The 15,501-nt window shown below is 42.0% G+C and overlaps 1 protein-coding gene across 2 annotated transcripts in view; it reads left to right on the forward strand.

Moving 5' to 3' along the window:
• The first annotated feature begins 2,081 nt into the window (after nt 1-2,081).
• The window catches only part of PRKAR2A (protein kinase cAMP-dependent type II regulatory subunit alpha), a 68,898-nt gene continuing 55,478 nt past the window's right edge, over nt 2,082-15,501 (forward strand). The window contains exons 1-2 of one of the 2 annotated variants that reach the window (XM_037382870.1): nt 2,209-2,460; nt 4,391-4,415. In XM_037382870.1, coding sequence (XP_037238767.1) covers nt 2,329-2,460; nt 4,391-4,415 — 157 coding nt within the window. In that variant the 5' untranslated portion in view covers nt 2,209-2,328. Of the gene's footprint in view, nt 2,461-4,390; nt 4,416-15,501 lie in introns of both variants that reach the window. The other variant, XM_037382869.1, reaches the window with a different exon arrangement.

Here is a 15,501-nt window from a genome sequence, read left to right on the forward strand (position 1 = left end):
TCAGAGACTTAACAATATTTACCGGTGTAACACATTTTTTCATATAAATAAACAGATTTATACCCACCAGCACAAATGAGAGAAAATGATCAACAAATGTTAAAACCCAATACAAGAGCTGACTAATGCCAAAAGCAAGCAATTGTCAGGTGGCTGTTGTGCAAAAGAGTGGGAAAGAAAAATAAGTGTATTCCCTTGGAATTAAGACTTTCTCTTTCTTCCTCTGACCCTACTTGTCAATGCTTTTTTTTAGTATTTTTTTCATTTTTACAGCATTTTTTAATTTTTACCTCTTCACCACCAGCAGTATCTTCAGCACCCAACTGGCAAAGGAAAGATGTGGGGGACTAACCAAATGCTGTTTTCTTGTTGATCAGAACCGTTCCCTGTACCCGTTCTATCTGTAGTTGAAGTATATAGACTGAGCAGTGAAATGTGCTCTTGTAGTGTTTGAGACCATCGGAAAGATAATATGGTAGGAGTCGTAAATGAAAAATCAGTATCAATTATTTTTTGAGAAAAGGGATACAGCAATTATTGTGCCTGCTGTAGAGAAGAATAAAAATGAGGAGAAACGGCTTCATGCATAATCTCCAGATCAACTGATGGGATGTGGCAAATCTACCTCCTGTGCTTGCTTTTTATTTATTCATTTGTATGGATATGAGATGCAATCTTACTCAGCGTAGAAATACTGTATTCTCTGTGCTACAGCTTTCACCAGAGAGGCTGGGTGCCACAGTAAGCGCCATGAGATTCCCACCCTGAGGATGAAGTCCGTAAGAGCTACGACTGGGGCACCGAGGCGTTCTGGGACCCGCTGCCGTGCCCCCGGGGAATGGCAATGAACAGGCTGTCTTTGTGTGGGAGCATGGCGACAACCAGCTGGAAGAGCAAGGGCACCCTTTGCCACACGAGCAACAAAACCAAAACAGAGTTAATGGCCTCAGCCAGTCCTAGGCCTCCAAGTAGAATTTTGTATTTTGAGTACAAGCCGCTTTCTGCCCCCTTACTGCTGAAACAAAAGAGGAATTAAGGAAAAATATTTACACTGAAAACATGCAGCAGCATCACTAAGCCAGCATCCCCATTCCCTTTGACTCACGTTTGCACAGGCCCGTTTTCTCCCAGGATGGGCTTCCCAGTTTTCTCCCAGGATGGGCTTCCCAGTTTTCTCCCAGGATGGGCTTCCCAGCCCCACCAGTCCCCAGGGGCCGACGTCCCCCAACCCCACTGCAGGCACACGCTGCCGACAGGCTTTGCGTAAGTACGTGCAAAAATCCAAACAGCGCACACTTAGTGACACAGCAATCGGTATCTCCAAAGCTCACACATACAAGCAATGATGTTTTCCCTTTTCTGAATTTCTGTAATGCTCTGGGGCATTCGGCATGGCGCAGGTCAGCGCTGCCGCTGCCATTTCAGGGATGGTGACTTTGTGGCTTCATCGGCTTTTACCCGCAGGTGTGAAGACCTGCACTGCTGCTTCTGTGCACGCTGCTTTCAAGAACGTTCCCTTCACGCCTTGATTCTGACATTAAACCGCAGGGATCGGAGCTCCTCAACCTAATTCCAATTGAGGATTAGATCGAGGTTTAGATTAGTGACCAGGATCACTAAACCGGCTCCTGGCGAGCCCCGAAACACCCCTGCGAGGAACGCGAAGCGATCGGCGAGCGGGGCCGCCGCCGGGGAACGCGGTGAGGGAGGGGAGGGCAGGGCGAGGCCCCCTGCCCGCCGGCCGGCGGGGTCACGGCTTGGCACGGACGGCCACGGTTCCCCACGCCCCGCTCCTGCCGGGCCGGGCCGGGCCGGGCCGGGCCGCGGGTGCTGCGGGCAGCGCTACAGCCCAGCCCAGCCCGGCCCGGCCCGGCCCGGCCCCGCCGCCCCCCGGCCCCCCGGCCCCCCGGCCCAGCTCCCCCGGCTCGCGCCGCGCCTCGCAGTGACGCACGCGCCTCCCCGCGCTCGGCGCGTGCGCGGCCCTTGGCTCCGCGCCCGCTCCCGCGCCTGCGCAGCCGGTGCCCACCGTCCCGGCTCCCCGCCCCCTCCCCCCTCCCCTCACGGCGCGGCGCGTGTGACCGGAGCGGCGGGAGTCAGTCAGCGCCCGCGGAGCGAGGCCCCCGAGCCCGCCGCCGCCACAGCCGGCCGCCGAGGGGGCGGGCGGGGGGGTGGGGGTAAGGCGGCGGCCTCCTCGGTCCCCCGGCACCATGAGCATCGAGATCCCGCCGGGCCTCACCGAGCTGCTGCAGGGCTACACGGTGGAGGTGCTGCGGCACCGGCCGTCCGACCTGCTGGGCTTCGCCGCCGACTACTTCGCCCGCCTGCGAGATGCCCGCGATCAGGAGGCGGCCGGCGGCGGCCGCAGGGTGGTCAGCTTCGACGGGGAGCCCATGCAGACCGAGTCCAACGGCGAGGAGGAGCCCGACCGCGGCGACGAGGACTCGGACTCCGACTTCGAGCGTAAGCGGCGGCGGCGGCGGGAGGAGACGGCGGGAGGCTGCGAGGGGCTGCCCGGGGCGGCGGCTTGGGGCTGTGAGCGGCTGCCCGGGAGGAGGCTGCGAGGGGCTGCCCGGGGCGGCGGCGGGGGGCTGTGAGCGGCTGCCCGGGAGGAGGCGGCGCGGGGCTGCCCGGGGCGGTGAGGAAGGGCCCGGAGCAGCGGGGTCCTGGCCCCCGGGGAGGAAGCAGCCCGGAAAGGCGCCTCCGCCGCCCCGTCCTCGGTGCCGCTGCCGCGGCCGATGCTGCTGGGGGCTGCAGGGCGAGAGCGGGAGGGATTGAATGGGGGGAGGCTCCGGCCGCGGCCCCGGTGGCCCCGTTGTGCGGCGGCGGGCGCTGCCGGGCGGCCCCGGGGGGCCCTTCCCGTCGCCGCTCCGTGCCGTGCGGAGCGGTGCGCTCGCAGCACTGGCCGCCCGCCGGGAAGAGCCTCGCCCGCCTTGGCGTTAGAGCTGCGGGCTCCAGCAAGCCGCCCTTTCCCTGGGCGGGGTGGCGGAAAGCAGATGCACGGAGCTACCCTGTAACGGCCAAAATTGCGCCTGGGGTCTGAGCAGGGTTATCACAGTGAATTGAGCCATGCCAGGCATGTGATAGGGAAGATCATGTGTTCTTGTGCAATCTCTTCTGTACTTATCTTTACGTTTCTGTCTTTACATCAGCGTGGACAAGTGTTTCACTGAAGCTGGGGACGTTTATTGCCACTGTTGCATGCTTTGAATTGGTTATTACAAAGCACTGAAATAACTTTCTAACGTGTTGCTAAATAGCAACAATTCAAACCCATCTGTATACTCCCGTTCATATTGTAGCTAAGATACGCGCTCTCTGAGCTAGACAATGAAACACCGCTTGTGATACTCCCATTTTTAGTCTGTCAAAACGTACTGTGTGTGTTGTGCAATGCACAGCGTTTATTACTTGGGCTGTAATTGAGCTTCAGTGCAAAAAGGTATTTAAAATGTTTTTGTATGGTGGTACTTGGCATACCCAGAATTTTGGACCAGAAATTACTGAGTACTTGTTATTTGAAGGTAACTTAAGGGGGGAGGAAAAGGTGAGAAAAGGCTTGCTTCTCTTAAACTTTCAGTACCCTCATTTGGAAGTCTTGTGCCCTTGACCTCTAACGTAAGTAAAGGTTTCTGACTTTTATTGATAAAGGATCCTCTTTTAGACCAGTTACTATATGTCACCTTGGGGATAAAATGCGTTCTCAATGTCTGTTCTCTGGTTAACAGTTTTAGAGAAACAAGAAAAAATTAAACCATGGAACAGGTAATTGTTTTTATTAAGGAAGTGTTGAGAGACCAGGTATTTTTCAGTCCTTTTAGACTGGGAACTTCACAAAGTAAAACATAGTTTCTGCTTGTGAAAATATACAACCTAAACAGGACATGGAATATGCAAGAGGACAAGAATAAAATGTACAGTCAGAATGAATTAAAAAGCAGTTTGCAATTACTGTCTAGATTTGAATTTTTATTTTTTTCTAATGATAGAGAGGTTCTGTTTAGGGCATGAAGAAGAAAAGATGAAAGGTGTAGGGTGAAAAGATGGACACTGGTAGTGACTTTGAAGTTAAGGGGATGTGCAAGTGTGAGCGCAGATTTATGCTAATAATTACAAATGATTTTTTGTCCTGCAACCCAAGAGAGCAAGCATCTCTAAATATAAAAGAAATTACATTTTCCTGTATAATGTATTATTTTAAAATGGAAAAATTGCAGTAAATACTTGGATGTGATTTTTAAAAATGTGCAATATCTTTGTATATAGTGTTTTCCTTTTTAAAAAAAACAACCAACCAAAACAAAAAACATAAACAAAAAGCACCACTCCACCAGAGCTTTTCATGTCATTGAAAGCATCTTTTCTATTTCTTTGTCATTTTATTTTGTTTTAGGGTTTGAAAGACCTTCTTCAGGAAAGTAAGTGTAAAATTTTCCTCATGAATGTTGGCAACAGCAGCTGGAAGGATCTTCTGAAATTAAATGTTTTCAGATAAAAATCGAAAAACTTGATGGTGACTAACAGTCTTTCACATACAGCTTATATGGTGAGGCTGTCCAAAGTGGAAAGGTTGTACCTTTTACTTCAAGTTCCCGCTCATCATCTTTCTATCTTAGAGAGAAAATTAAATTAACAAGGCTGGTCAGTGTCACTTGTAGTCAGAGCCCTTTAGGCAAGTGGCACAGTCAGTAATGCTGTCTTGCTTCTTATCTGAAAACCCATGCTATTCCGTCCTTACAGTTTCAAAGACCTGGGGGAGGAAGAGTGCAGCGTTCTATTTAACGGCAGGAGAGGGTCTCTGTAGGGTCAGGGAAAAGATTCTTTCTTACGCTGTTTAACAGTGTGGGTGGCAGTCAACCATGGCCGTGTATCTTTTAGATTTCCATTGTAACTGTTGTTATAGAAGGCTTTATTAAAGAGAAAATGGTAAGTTGGAGGTTCTGATATCTCTGTCTTCTATGACTAGTATGGCTAGGACAATACTTCTGCCTTGTTGTGGGAGACCAGATCTTGTGTGCTTATAGACTGCTTAGCATTTAAAAAACACTTAAGGGTAGAGAAAACACAAAATGAGAGACTCATATAATCTCAATGGACAAACCCTAGTACTGTTTATTTTGCATTTTTTCATCTTGGACAAGTTAGGAAAGACTTAATTTCACTGTACTTTCCTAAGTTAACACTTCATTACCTTCAAATTGCAAAGACAGGTCAAATGGATGTTTTAAATATAAATGGCTGCTTTTAAATATAAAGATGAAAAAAATTTGCAAATTTTTATGTTAAGAGAATTTCAAGCTATCTTAAATAATTAACCTGATTGTACATGTTGGGGGTATGAAAGATGTCTGTACAAATAACATGCTTGACTGTGTCTGCTTTTGGCAAGTATTTGTGTGTCTCACTAAGCTGTATCTGTATGCTGTGAGTTAGAGAACACTTTAGCTATCTGGTTTCTTTGTGTGCTTTGAGTGCATATGGTAATAGAAGCAAGAAATAAAATCAGAACGAGCTCTTGGCCTTTGGTGTAAGCTATGTGGCAAATGACTTCATGTAGTCATAGTGACACCAGTGGTTCCTTTCCTGCCGTAATGGCACTCCATCAATGTGGTAAAAGTCACTGAAACTAGACTACAAAAAAGGCTTCTATTGTCTTGTGACACTCAGGAAATTACTTCCAGGTTTATATTTATTCTCTGAAGCCCCTGGAGTTGCATCCCTCATTTTAATTGTTTTTGTATACGTGATCAAAGGACATCAGGATGTAGCTGTTCAGCAGAGAGTGGAGCAGTGTAAGGAATGCGTGGAAAGAAAACTATGATAGTGGGGTGGGGGGAAACCTCCAGGAACATTTATCCAGTGGGCTGTGGCAGAGAAATTGTACGTACAAAGCTTTCCTCAGAGCCTTTACTTGATTGGTATAACTGCAAAATTGACAAGTTGATAGAGTAGGGAAAAGAAGCAAAGTAACAACTTCCAACATCAGGCTGAGGATGTAACCAAGGACAGATGTATTCTTAAAACGTGTCCTTGATCATGACACTTGTAATTTTAACAAGGCAGCTCTGAATGAAAGTGTTAATACTGTGAAACTAAAGGCACATAAATGGTCTGTCCACTGTTTGAGACTTGAGCCTGGCTTTGGGAAACCTACTGTGAGTAGTACATGTGAAGGAAGGCAGGCAACTTTCCATCCCTGTCAAGTGAGGCAATTGCACAAAGTTGCAAGGTGCTGCACTGTTAACTTTCTGGTTTATGTCTCCTTGTTTGTAACAGTAATCAGTTAATTTAACACATCCCCCCCCACCTCATGTTTATTCTTGGAGATATTAAGTATAACTAACGGTGGAACTAAAATATTTTTGGGATTATATGCTAACTTGAGCAACTTGGATGTTTTAACTAATGACAGGCATTTTAGTGCAAATCAAATTTTTCCCTCCCTGGATTTTACCTTGATACTGAAAGAACAAACGTGCACTTTTCAGCTGCTCCCTGAGCAAGAGAGAACACTTCTTAATACATTGCTTTTGAAGTTAGCCTCTTCAGTGTGCTCTGTTGTTATGAAGGAAGATGGTGCATATGAATCTGGATGAACAGGTGAAAAGATCCTGTTTCGTTCTCCACTGAGCTTCTCAATTAAAATTCAAGGATTTGGTAAATATCATCTTTAAAACATCAGTAGGGATGTCTGAGCAGAGGGGATGCAGAAGGGAGTAGGGAAATGCACTTTTAAGTCATTAGATCTTGGATGTGATACAGAGTAAGAGCTCAGTTCATCTTTGAAATAACTATCTTTTCAATTGTTAACAGAAGTGCTAAATATTAAACCTTTCAGATCACTTCTTACTCTTAAGCATCATTTGCTTATGCTTTGTTATTCTGTACTTGACTGACATGTCCTGAGAAATTCCTTGGAAATTACTGTCTTACACCAATCACAAAACATTTATGCTCTGCCGATGTCAGTTTACAGATCAGGCATAAAACTTCTTGCTGTTTTCCTGAAATAATTAAATAAATTTATTGAATGATAGAAGTCAGATGATGTCAAGACTTTTGAAGGATAGCATAAGAAGGGTAGTGGTCCTTCTGAAGAATACTGTTCAAGTTTTCACATGTAATTCAGATTCATGGGTTATTGCAAGTGTTCCCATGAGACACTGTCCCCTTTAAAACTGAAGTATGTTTAACTTTTTGGTAGAACTTTCACCTATGTACTTTCTACATAATTGTTAATTTACTGGGAGTAAAGCACAGTCGCGCTCTCCTCACCCTGGTTTTTTTTTTTTGGTCCTTAACGTTAAAAGAGCCTCTCATTGCAGAACATCTGTTTTACAGTATTATGCATTGTATGATGCAAATTCAGACCAAAGAATAGCTACTTTACTTAAAATCTAGGTAGCACTGTATGCACTTTCATAATCTGATAATTACTAGTGATACATCCTTTTTTTTTTCTCTTGAAATTTGACTGACTCATGTGGCTTAATAGCTTAATAGAAATTATAACAAAGGTGTTCTGTGCTCTACTTGAGGAGTCTCTAGATTTTTGGGGAGAGGGAGGAAAACGTTCTAGATTATGATCTAATTGTATTAAGCCTTTGAGTTATAGCATACAAAGAAAGAAATACACATTCTTTCTTTATAGTATGTTTTAAAGGGGTGTATGTGTAAGTGAGCCTAGCAACCTGAAGGCGTAGAAGAGTCTTTAGAGTTTTATTTATTCTTTGATCTACATCAATAACATGAATTCGGTTATGAAGCAAAGTATTAGCGATGCATCTATGTTTTAAGAGGACTATATTTCTACATTTACTTTTCAGATTTTTATAGATCTTGGCAGCATTGCATCTTGAATGGGTTTAAAAAAATACCAAGTGAAAGACTACCATTGTGCGGCTGCTGTACTTGCACATCTCTTTGCTTTTGCTGAGACAGTTCACACTGACTTAAATCTGAAGGATTAAATAGTGTCTGCTGTTAGTACTAATGGAGCTTCATTCCCTATAGTTATCTTGTTCATACAGGGGAACTTTGAAGATAAACTAAGTATTAAGGAAGACTGATACCACTTCTCTTCAGTTACGCGCAAAAAATATCGAAAGCTTTTTTCTGGAGGTCTTCCTGCTTTTGTATTTGCTTATCACAGTGTCTTGCTTTTCAGTATTTGTTCTTAAGATTGTACTTACTCTACCAACAAGGCTAGGCTAGGACTTTTTTAACTAAATGATGTAGTTCTAAGGAAGTCACCATTTGTATCTCAATGAAGCCCGAAGGACCATAATCTTCAGTACAAATGAAGATTTAATTAAAATACAGGTGTAATACATTGTTCTTACCTGAGATAGTAAAAGAACTGAAAAGTATCTAGTGAAGGGATAAAAGCTGCTGGTTGGATGAGAAACAGAATTGTAGTTGAGTTGACTGAAATCTGCAGAAATCACTGGATATTGCTAAATGTATATTGATTTACATAAGGGGGAGGAACTTCTGTGTTAATTTTAAAATACAAGTTTCTTCCAGTTTTGACAGGGTGTTTACAGTGTTGTTTTAACATCTTGAAACAGCACTTACTATTCCTACAGCATCTATTACACAGTCCTTACAATCTTGAGGAAGATATCCTCTTATTCCAGTTTCCTCTTAGTGGCTTGCCATAATTGTTCTGCTTTCCTTAAGTGATTTGTACATCCTAAAATGTGAGGAAGCAAGTAGTACTTTTATTTGTTTTAAATTAAATTTATTTTAAATTCATATTTGTGGTCTATTGTATCTAGTAACTTTTCGCTTAACTGTTAAGCTCAGTATTTCCTGAAAAAGCTTTTGGTAGTAGGTGTAACTGTGGACATAAATTAAATTCTAGACTCGGTTTCTGCTCCTTTAGCATCCTGCTGTTACTTTGGGCAAATAGAAACTACTACTATGTGTACTAGCCTGTAAAAAGAGCATAACTAACTATAGAGGAGTGGATAACTAACCTCTGTAAATAATTGCTGAATTCTTAAAAACTTGTGTTTCTGTGTTGAAAAAGTTTATTGTGAGAAAAATTGTATGAAACTTCTAAAATTGGGTTCTTCTAGCTGGTTCTAAAATTAAGCTAAAGGAAATTATTGTATTGCAGTGGCACATATTGTACTGAATACTAGCTGCTTTTTAATTGTGCTATTTTTTTAATTTAATAAACTAATATTAGAGTGCTGAGACAATTCTGTCAGTGTTGCAGAGTGCTGTCTTCCCCTTTTGCTAATACTGAAGTTTACTTGTCCCCTCTTACCTAAAATAGAACAATGGAGATCTTGGGGAAGAGGAGGAGACAACAGAGAACAAGCTCACTTCAAATTATTCACCAGTCAGTCATTAAAAGGCATTAATCTTTAACAAAGAGCAGTTTCTCATTATTCAAATGAAGACTGGAAGTGTAGCCAAGATGAGCTATGAATGTTTCTCACTGGCTTTAGTAATGTTTTCAACTTCATGAATGATCATTCATATTTTTTTGTGAAAGAAGAGGGAGACAATGACAAATACAACTCTGACAAACGTACTGGCTCTTCTTTTAGAGGGATGCTATTCTTGCCTCTGTAATGGTCCTTTAGATTCCTTTAGATATGCTGCTACACTTACATCTTTGTGTTCCATGCCTGGCTTTGCATCAGTACTTTTTTGGTATATAAGAATTGTTTGAAGTTTTTTGATACATCAAGATTCTGTGATTCCTTCTTTTTTCCTGCATTACCATCGTTTCCACAGCAAATGATGTGTATTCTTCTGCACTCTATATTTTTAATATCTTTATGCATCACTGTAATATGAAACAGACAAGGTAAATCGTAAATCATAATCATAAGAACATTGGTTAGAAAAGTAACTGGTGGGGAATTTGAGAAACCTGAGTGTGGTTGAAACACCCATGTATAAAAGACTCTGGCACCAAGATACTAATTCTACTAAAGGGTCTGTGCTTACGAGATCCTTTAACACACAAGGATCATTATCTTTTAAAAGTATGGATCTGAAAGAGACTATCAGGTGGAAACTTCAGAAAGCTGTTACACAGAACAAGCAGCTGCGTTGTGGTCACTTGTCTGTGAGGTGGTGAAAATTATGGTGATCATGGCAGTGTCCTCTGTGTGCTTTAATGGTTAGGATACTTAGAGAAGAGATTCAGAAGAAAACAAGCCTGTCTTAACAGTTATCATACTGCTGGGATTTGGCCTCTGTTTCATAAATATACAGTAAAGTCGTGTATAATAAAGCCCAGCGTTGTGTTAGTAGCAGTTTTGCTGCTAGCTCTTTCCATACTGGAACATTTCTGTGTAGAAATTGCAAATGAGTAGTGGCAATTCTGCTCTGCATATAGACTTGGAAATTCCCTTTTGCCAGGAAGACATCTCTAGGAACAGCCTGCCTTCGTGGCATGTGGGAGGGACTGCAAGTATGCCTTCTGTAGCATTGTTTTTGTGATAATTTAAAAACAACAACGAACTTGGGTTTTATTTTTATAAAACAATTTAAGCCACTCTATTCCCTCCTTCTATTCCCTGTTAACTTTGTGAGGGTGGTTTGAAGAACAGCTTTGCTTCTCCTCAGAAGCCTGCAGGAACTCCCTTTCCAACTGGCCTGATGTCAGATTTTGTTTTGAGGTTATCTTAGAGAAGTCTGGAACCCTGCATTCCTTTTTGGGTGTTGGTGAAGTCCAAACCAAGATGGTCCGTGATCAGGGGCTTTACCAGCAAAACTGAGCAAATTGTCACAAGATAATTTCTCTAAACCTTGTGTGAAGAAGGATTAGCATTGCAAGTTGGAGATGAAGTGCTGGCTTTGGTAAAAAGATATTCTTCCATCAGTAACTGTTTCTGTCCTCTGAACAGGGCATGCAGTGAAGGGTTGGAAAGGACGAAGTACTGCTTCTCTTGGTGCAGAGCATTCTAAAAACATGGTCTGGAGATTGGTGTGTAAACTGTGTTTTTTAGATGAGGGTTGAGAAACTACTCTGTAGTTTTCCCGTGTTTTTTTGAATAAACTATAATGCCAAGTTCCTTGTTGTTGGTGATTGTGTATTGACAGACTTATAAAGCAGGATGTCACAATGGCCCTTCATTTCCATTTTGGTTCTTCCTCCCTTGGGATTAGCATATTGTTTTATGCTTCCTATTGAGAAAACTATTCCATAGAAAAGATTTTAAGAAATGAAAAATACAAATATTTGTGTGCGTGGTTTTGGTTGTATTTCTTTTTTCTTCCCTGTTGGGAGCTCCAGTACGCGTTGCCATTTCTGTGGGCAACACTTGGGCTAATCTTGATCATTCAGGAAGAATTGCTTCCTCGGGCACATGTGGTAGTGTAAGGAACTGGTCGGTCTTAGGTTCTCATAGATGGATATGAGGAGTACCTCTCTATGAAAGATGTCTCATGGATAGCTCTGGAATAAAAATTCAAAGATCATGGAGTTACCTCTTTTTTTTTTTTTTTTTTTTGTCCCCCCCCTTTTTTTTTTTTTGAAAGGAATTGTTCTGAAATAGTTTTTTAACATTTCATGTTGTCAATGTTTCTGATTAAAATTCATAAGTATTTGTAACATTCAAAGCTTTCTCAGGGATAAGTTATGGAAGATGGCTCATTAAAATTGATTAACATTAAGTCTTCTGTCTTTGACACCTTTGGGGAAGGGTGATGGAAAGATTCCACAAGTATTCTTGATCTGAAATGCTAAAACTTAATACTCTTCAGAGTGGTGATGTTGCTTTAGATACTCCAGTTTCTGAAAGATATAAAAATTAAGCATCACTGGGAATAACTTGTATAATGATTTTATTCTAATCTTGCAATTGTGTAACTTTATCGTAAACAGCCATAAACCTTACTTCTGTTTCTTTTGTATTCTGTGTGAACGTCTCTCATGTCCCTGTTAAGTATCAATTTCTTGCTGCTAAAAAACATTTAATGTGTTGTACCACGTGTTATTGTTTCATAGTGCTATGAAAAAAGATAACTTTGTATGATGTGTACTGTCTTTGCTAGTGGTTTTTTATAACTTTTTGTATCTTTTACATGCAGGCATTGTTAACTTCTCATAACTAAAAGATTTGTGTACCTTTTATTTTGAAGTAGTATGTAACAGCGACCTTGGGGAGCTTTATGCTAGAAGTTCTGCTACTAAAGATCAGTTCATCTGGAAGCTGAACCATTTAGTACTTGCCACTTGCTGCAGCTCACTTTGGTTAGGGAATTTCTTTTGTTACTGGCATATTTATGTTGGAATCAATATTAACTTGTGCCCTCTTGCAGTGACTTCAAACATTCATGAGCATTGTAGGTGTGGTTTAGGGACATGGTTTAGTGGTGGACTTGGCAGCGCTAGGTTTATGGTTGGACTCTGATCTTAAAGGTCTTTTCCAGCCTCAATGATTCTGCTATTCTATAGAAGGATTTTCCCTGATCTGGGGAGAACACACTGATTTTTACTATTATCCCTTCTTAGGAAAGAGGACAAATCCGTCTGTCTTCACCCTCCCTCTTTCCCCAAAATCCTCTTCTTGTCAGATTGCACAGGATGCAATTACTGAAAGTGTATGTGTGTGGGGAGTGGTCCATCAAAATACTTTTTTACATGGAGATTATTCTTTTTACAGTTATACCCTTTTAAAATATATATATAGATGTTGACTTAATATTGTTAGAAGTACAAATCTGAAAGAAGAAAGGTACAAAATACATTGTTTTGAGTTGCGGTACAGAAGTTATTTTTGCTTATGATTTGTTTGTTTATCACAACCTGAAGATTGCCCAGATTAGAAGTTTTAACTTTTTAAATTTTTAAACCATATGTATTTAGAATTTAGTCAAATTTATTCATACTTTATTTACTAAAAGAGCCTGTCACCAAATTATATCAGAATAGAACAGGATCCACTTGTGAATTATTGGTGAGTATGATTATACTGGTAATGTAGTAGTACTTCATGTTGTATACACACAGATCACAGAATTGCCAGAGATGTCAGTAATACTTCTGTAGAATCCATGATAGTCTTCTGCATCTTCTGTCACATCACTTTGTGCCACCCCTCAGTCTGCTGGCTGTCATCCTCCCTCAGAGCTGAGGCTGTGCTACTTGCTGTGGTGGTGTGGAAGGGCTGGGTGTGATTCATGTTTTCTTGTCTCCCTAGCAAAGCACCAGACAAGAAAATTAACATGAATTGTAGAGTCAGTTGTGCGCATACAGAGAATCCTGCACCCTATAGATGAGGGGAAGCAAGGCAGAAAACGTGGTGTCCACCACTGTGATTCTGAAGCTATCACTACAGGATAAAGTCATGTCAATCCTGTGCAGGTCTCCTATCACTACTGTAGATAAATGTGCGTATAGGACAGAAGTTGTGGCTTGGTGTGATTTTTTTTTTTCTGTATTTGTCTTTGTTTTGCCTATTTTTTTTTTTAATAACTGGAAAAGCAATAACTTCTGTTGCAAGTATATCTAGAACTTTTTATAAACAACTGAGCAGGGTTTTCTGGCTTCGGTTATTAAAAAATGTGATATGATGTGTGATACAATTTTTTTTCTCCAAATGTATTTTTTTGAACATCTTGTGTATGGGGACACTAGTTCTTTGACTACACTGGTTTTTGTGTTTCACAAATCAACACATCTTCAGTCTTTTTTTAAGCACCTAATTAAGAAAACTGTCAGAATCAGACTTGATGAAGAATTGAGCCAGCTTTTTAAATTGTTGATTTTTGAGAAGGGTCATTCACAAACTGTTCAGGCAAGAATGAGTCTTCAGTGGTGGTTACGTATACAGGATAGAGTGCTAAATCCTAGGTAACAGTGACGTGGGGAAGGATGCAGAGGTTATTGTAGATGATCAGCCGATATTAGATGCCTTTTGTGACGCTGGCTAAGAGGGCTAATATATATGTTGACATTTGTTCAGGATGTGGATGCTTGTTGGCTTTTATGTGGCATTAATAGAATAAGAACTTGTTTAGTACATTGCAGGAGGGGCATCACTGAAAAATTTTAAAAATGCCCAAGTGCTTGGTTTGCAAATACGGAGAATATGCCCCTTGTAAGAAATTGTAGAATCCCAGGCTATTTCTCAGCTTCTTCTCTTCCTCCCTTGTTTCCCCTTTCCCCTTTGAAAAAATCCAGCCAAACAAATTGAACTGCAACAGCCCAAAGCCTATGCAGTGGTTCTGTCAACGTTTATAGTTACCTACCTGGAAAAAGGATGTCTGAAACTAGAGGGTCCCTGAATGCATTTATCTGCAAATGAAGCTTACTTCTGTTTGCCTTCTTGCCATTGGAACTTAAACGGGAAGCAAAGTATGAGTTTTAGTGAACGGTTAGGAATCACAGGATGGGTTGAGGTTGGAAGGAACTTCTGGAGCTCATTTTGTCCAGCCACCCTGGTTAATCAGGGCTGTGTAGAGTGGTTGCACAGGTCCATGTCTAGATAGCTTTTAAGTATCCTGAGGAATGGAGGCTCCAGAACCAACCTCTCTGGGCAACCTGTGCCAGTGCTTGGTCACCTTGCAGTAAAAATGTGTTTCATCATGTTCAGATGGATCCTCCTGTGTTTCAGTTTGTGCCCATTGACTCTTGTCCTGCCACTGGTCACCACTGAAAAGAGCCTGGCTATGTTCAGATTGATAAGATCTCCCCTGAGCCTTATCTACCTAGGCTAACAGTCCCGGCTCTTTCAGCTGGTTCTTATACAAGAGATGCTCCAGTCCCTTCATCATCTTTGTGGCCCTTTGCTGGACTCTCTCTAGTATGTCCGTGTCTCTCTTGTACTGGGGAGCCTGGAATTGGACACAATATACCAGGTGTGGCCTTATCAGGGCTGAGTAGGAGGGAAGGACCACCTCTCAACCTGGCAATCCTGCTCCTAATGCAGCCCAGGATACCATGAAGCTAATATGTCTTAACTAGCAAATACATGTGTACTTTTGCTGTGATTTAAATGTGGATGTGTGAGATTAGGCTCTGAATCAGCTTGAAGTGATGCTTAATGCTGGTGTTTCTAATTGAAATTCCTCTTGCTCTTTTATACAGATCAAATCAGATGGCAGCACAACCCATTTTAGCTTTGTCTTATGCAAAAACACACTAGGTTTCATCATCCAAATCAGTAATGACAGTAGGAATTGGTAATGAAATTAAAAGTGACCCACATAAAGACCGATGGGCTTTTACATGCCTCCTGTTTTAGCTGTAGGATGCTATTCTTAAATCCTACCTAGGTATCTATAATGATACAGCCCTGAGCTTAGGTTGACCTGGCAAATTTAACAGCGTAACATCCATACTGGGTATATAAAACATTGTGCCCTGTCAGTGTTGCTAGTTGTTTCTGCAGAGCTTTAAATCTTCTCTTCCATATTTTTCTTCTAAATTGCTCTCTTCTGAAGAACTAGTTCAGTTATAGTTGTTTCTTACTGTCTGTCACATGAGATACAGTACCTGACTGTGAGAGTGACTCTAATCTGTTTTATCCG

Source organism: Falco rusticolus, chromosome 4 (genome assembly GCF_015220075.1).
Source record: "Falco rusticolus isolate bFalRus1 chromosome 4, bFalRus1.pri, whole genome shotgun sequence".
Taxonomy (NCBI): domain Eukaryota; kingdom Metazoa; phylum Chordata; class Aves; order Falconiformes; family Falconidae; genus Falco; species Falco rusticolus.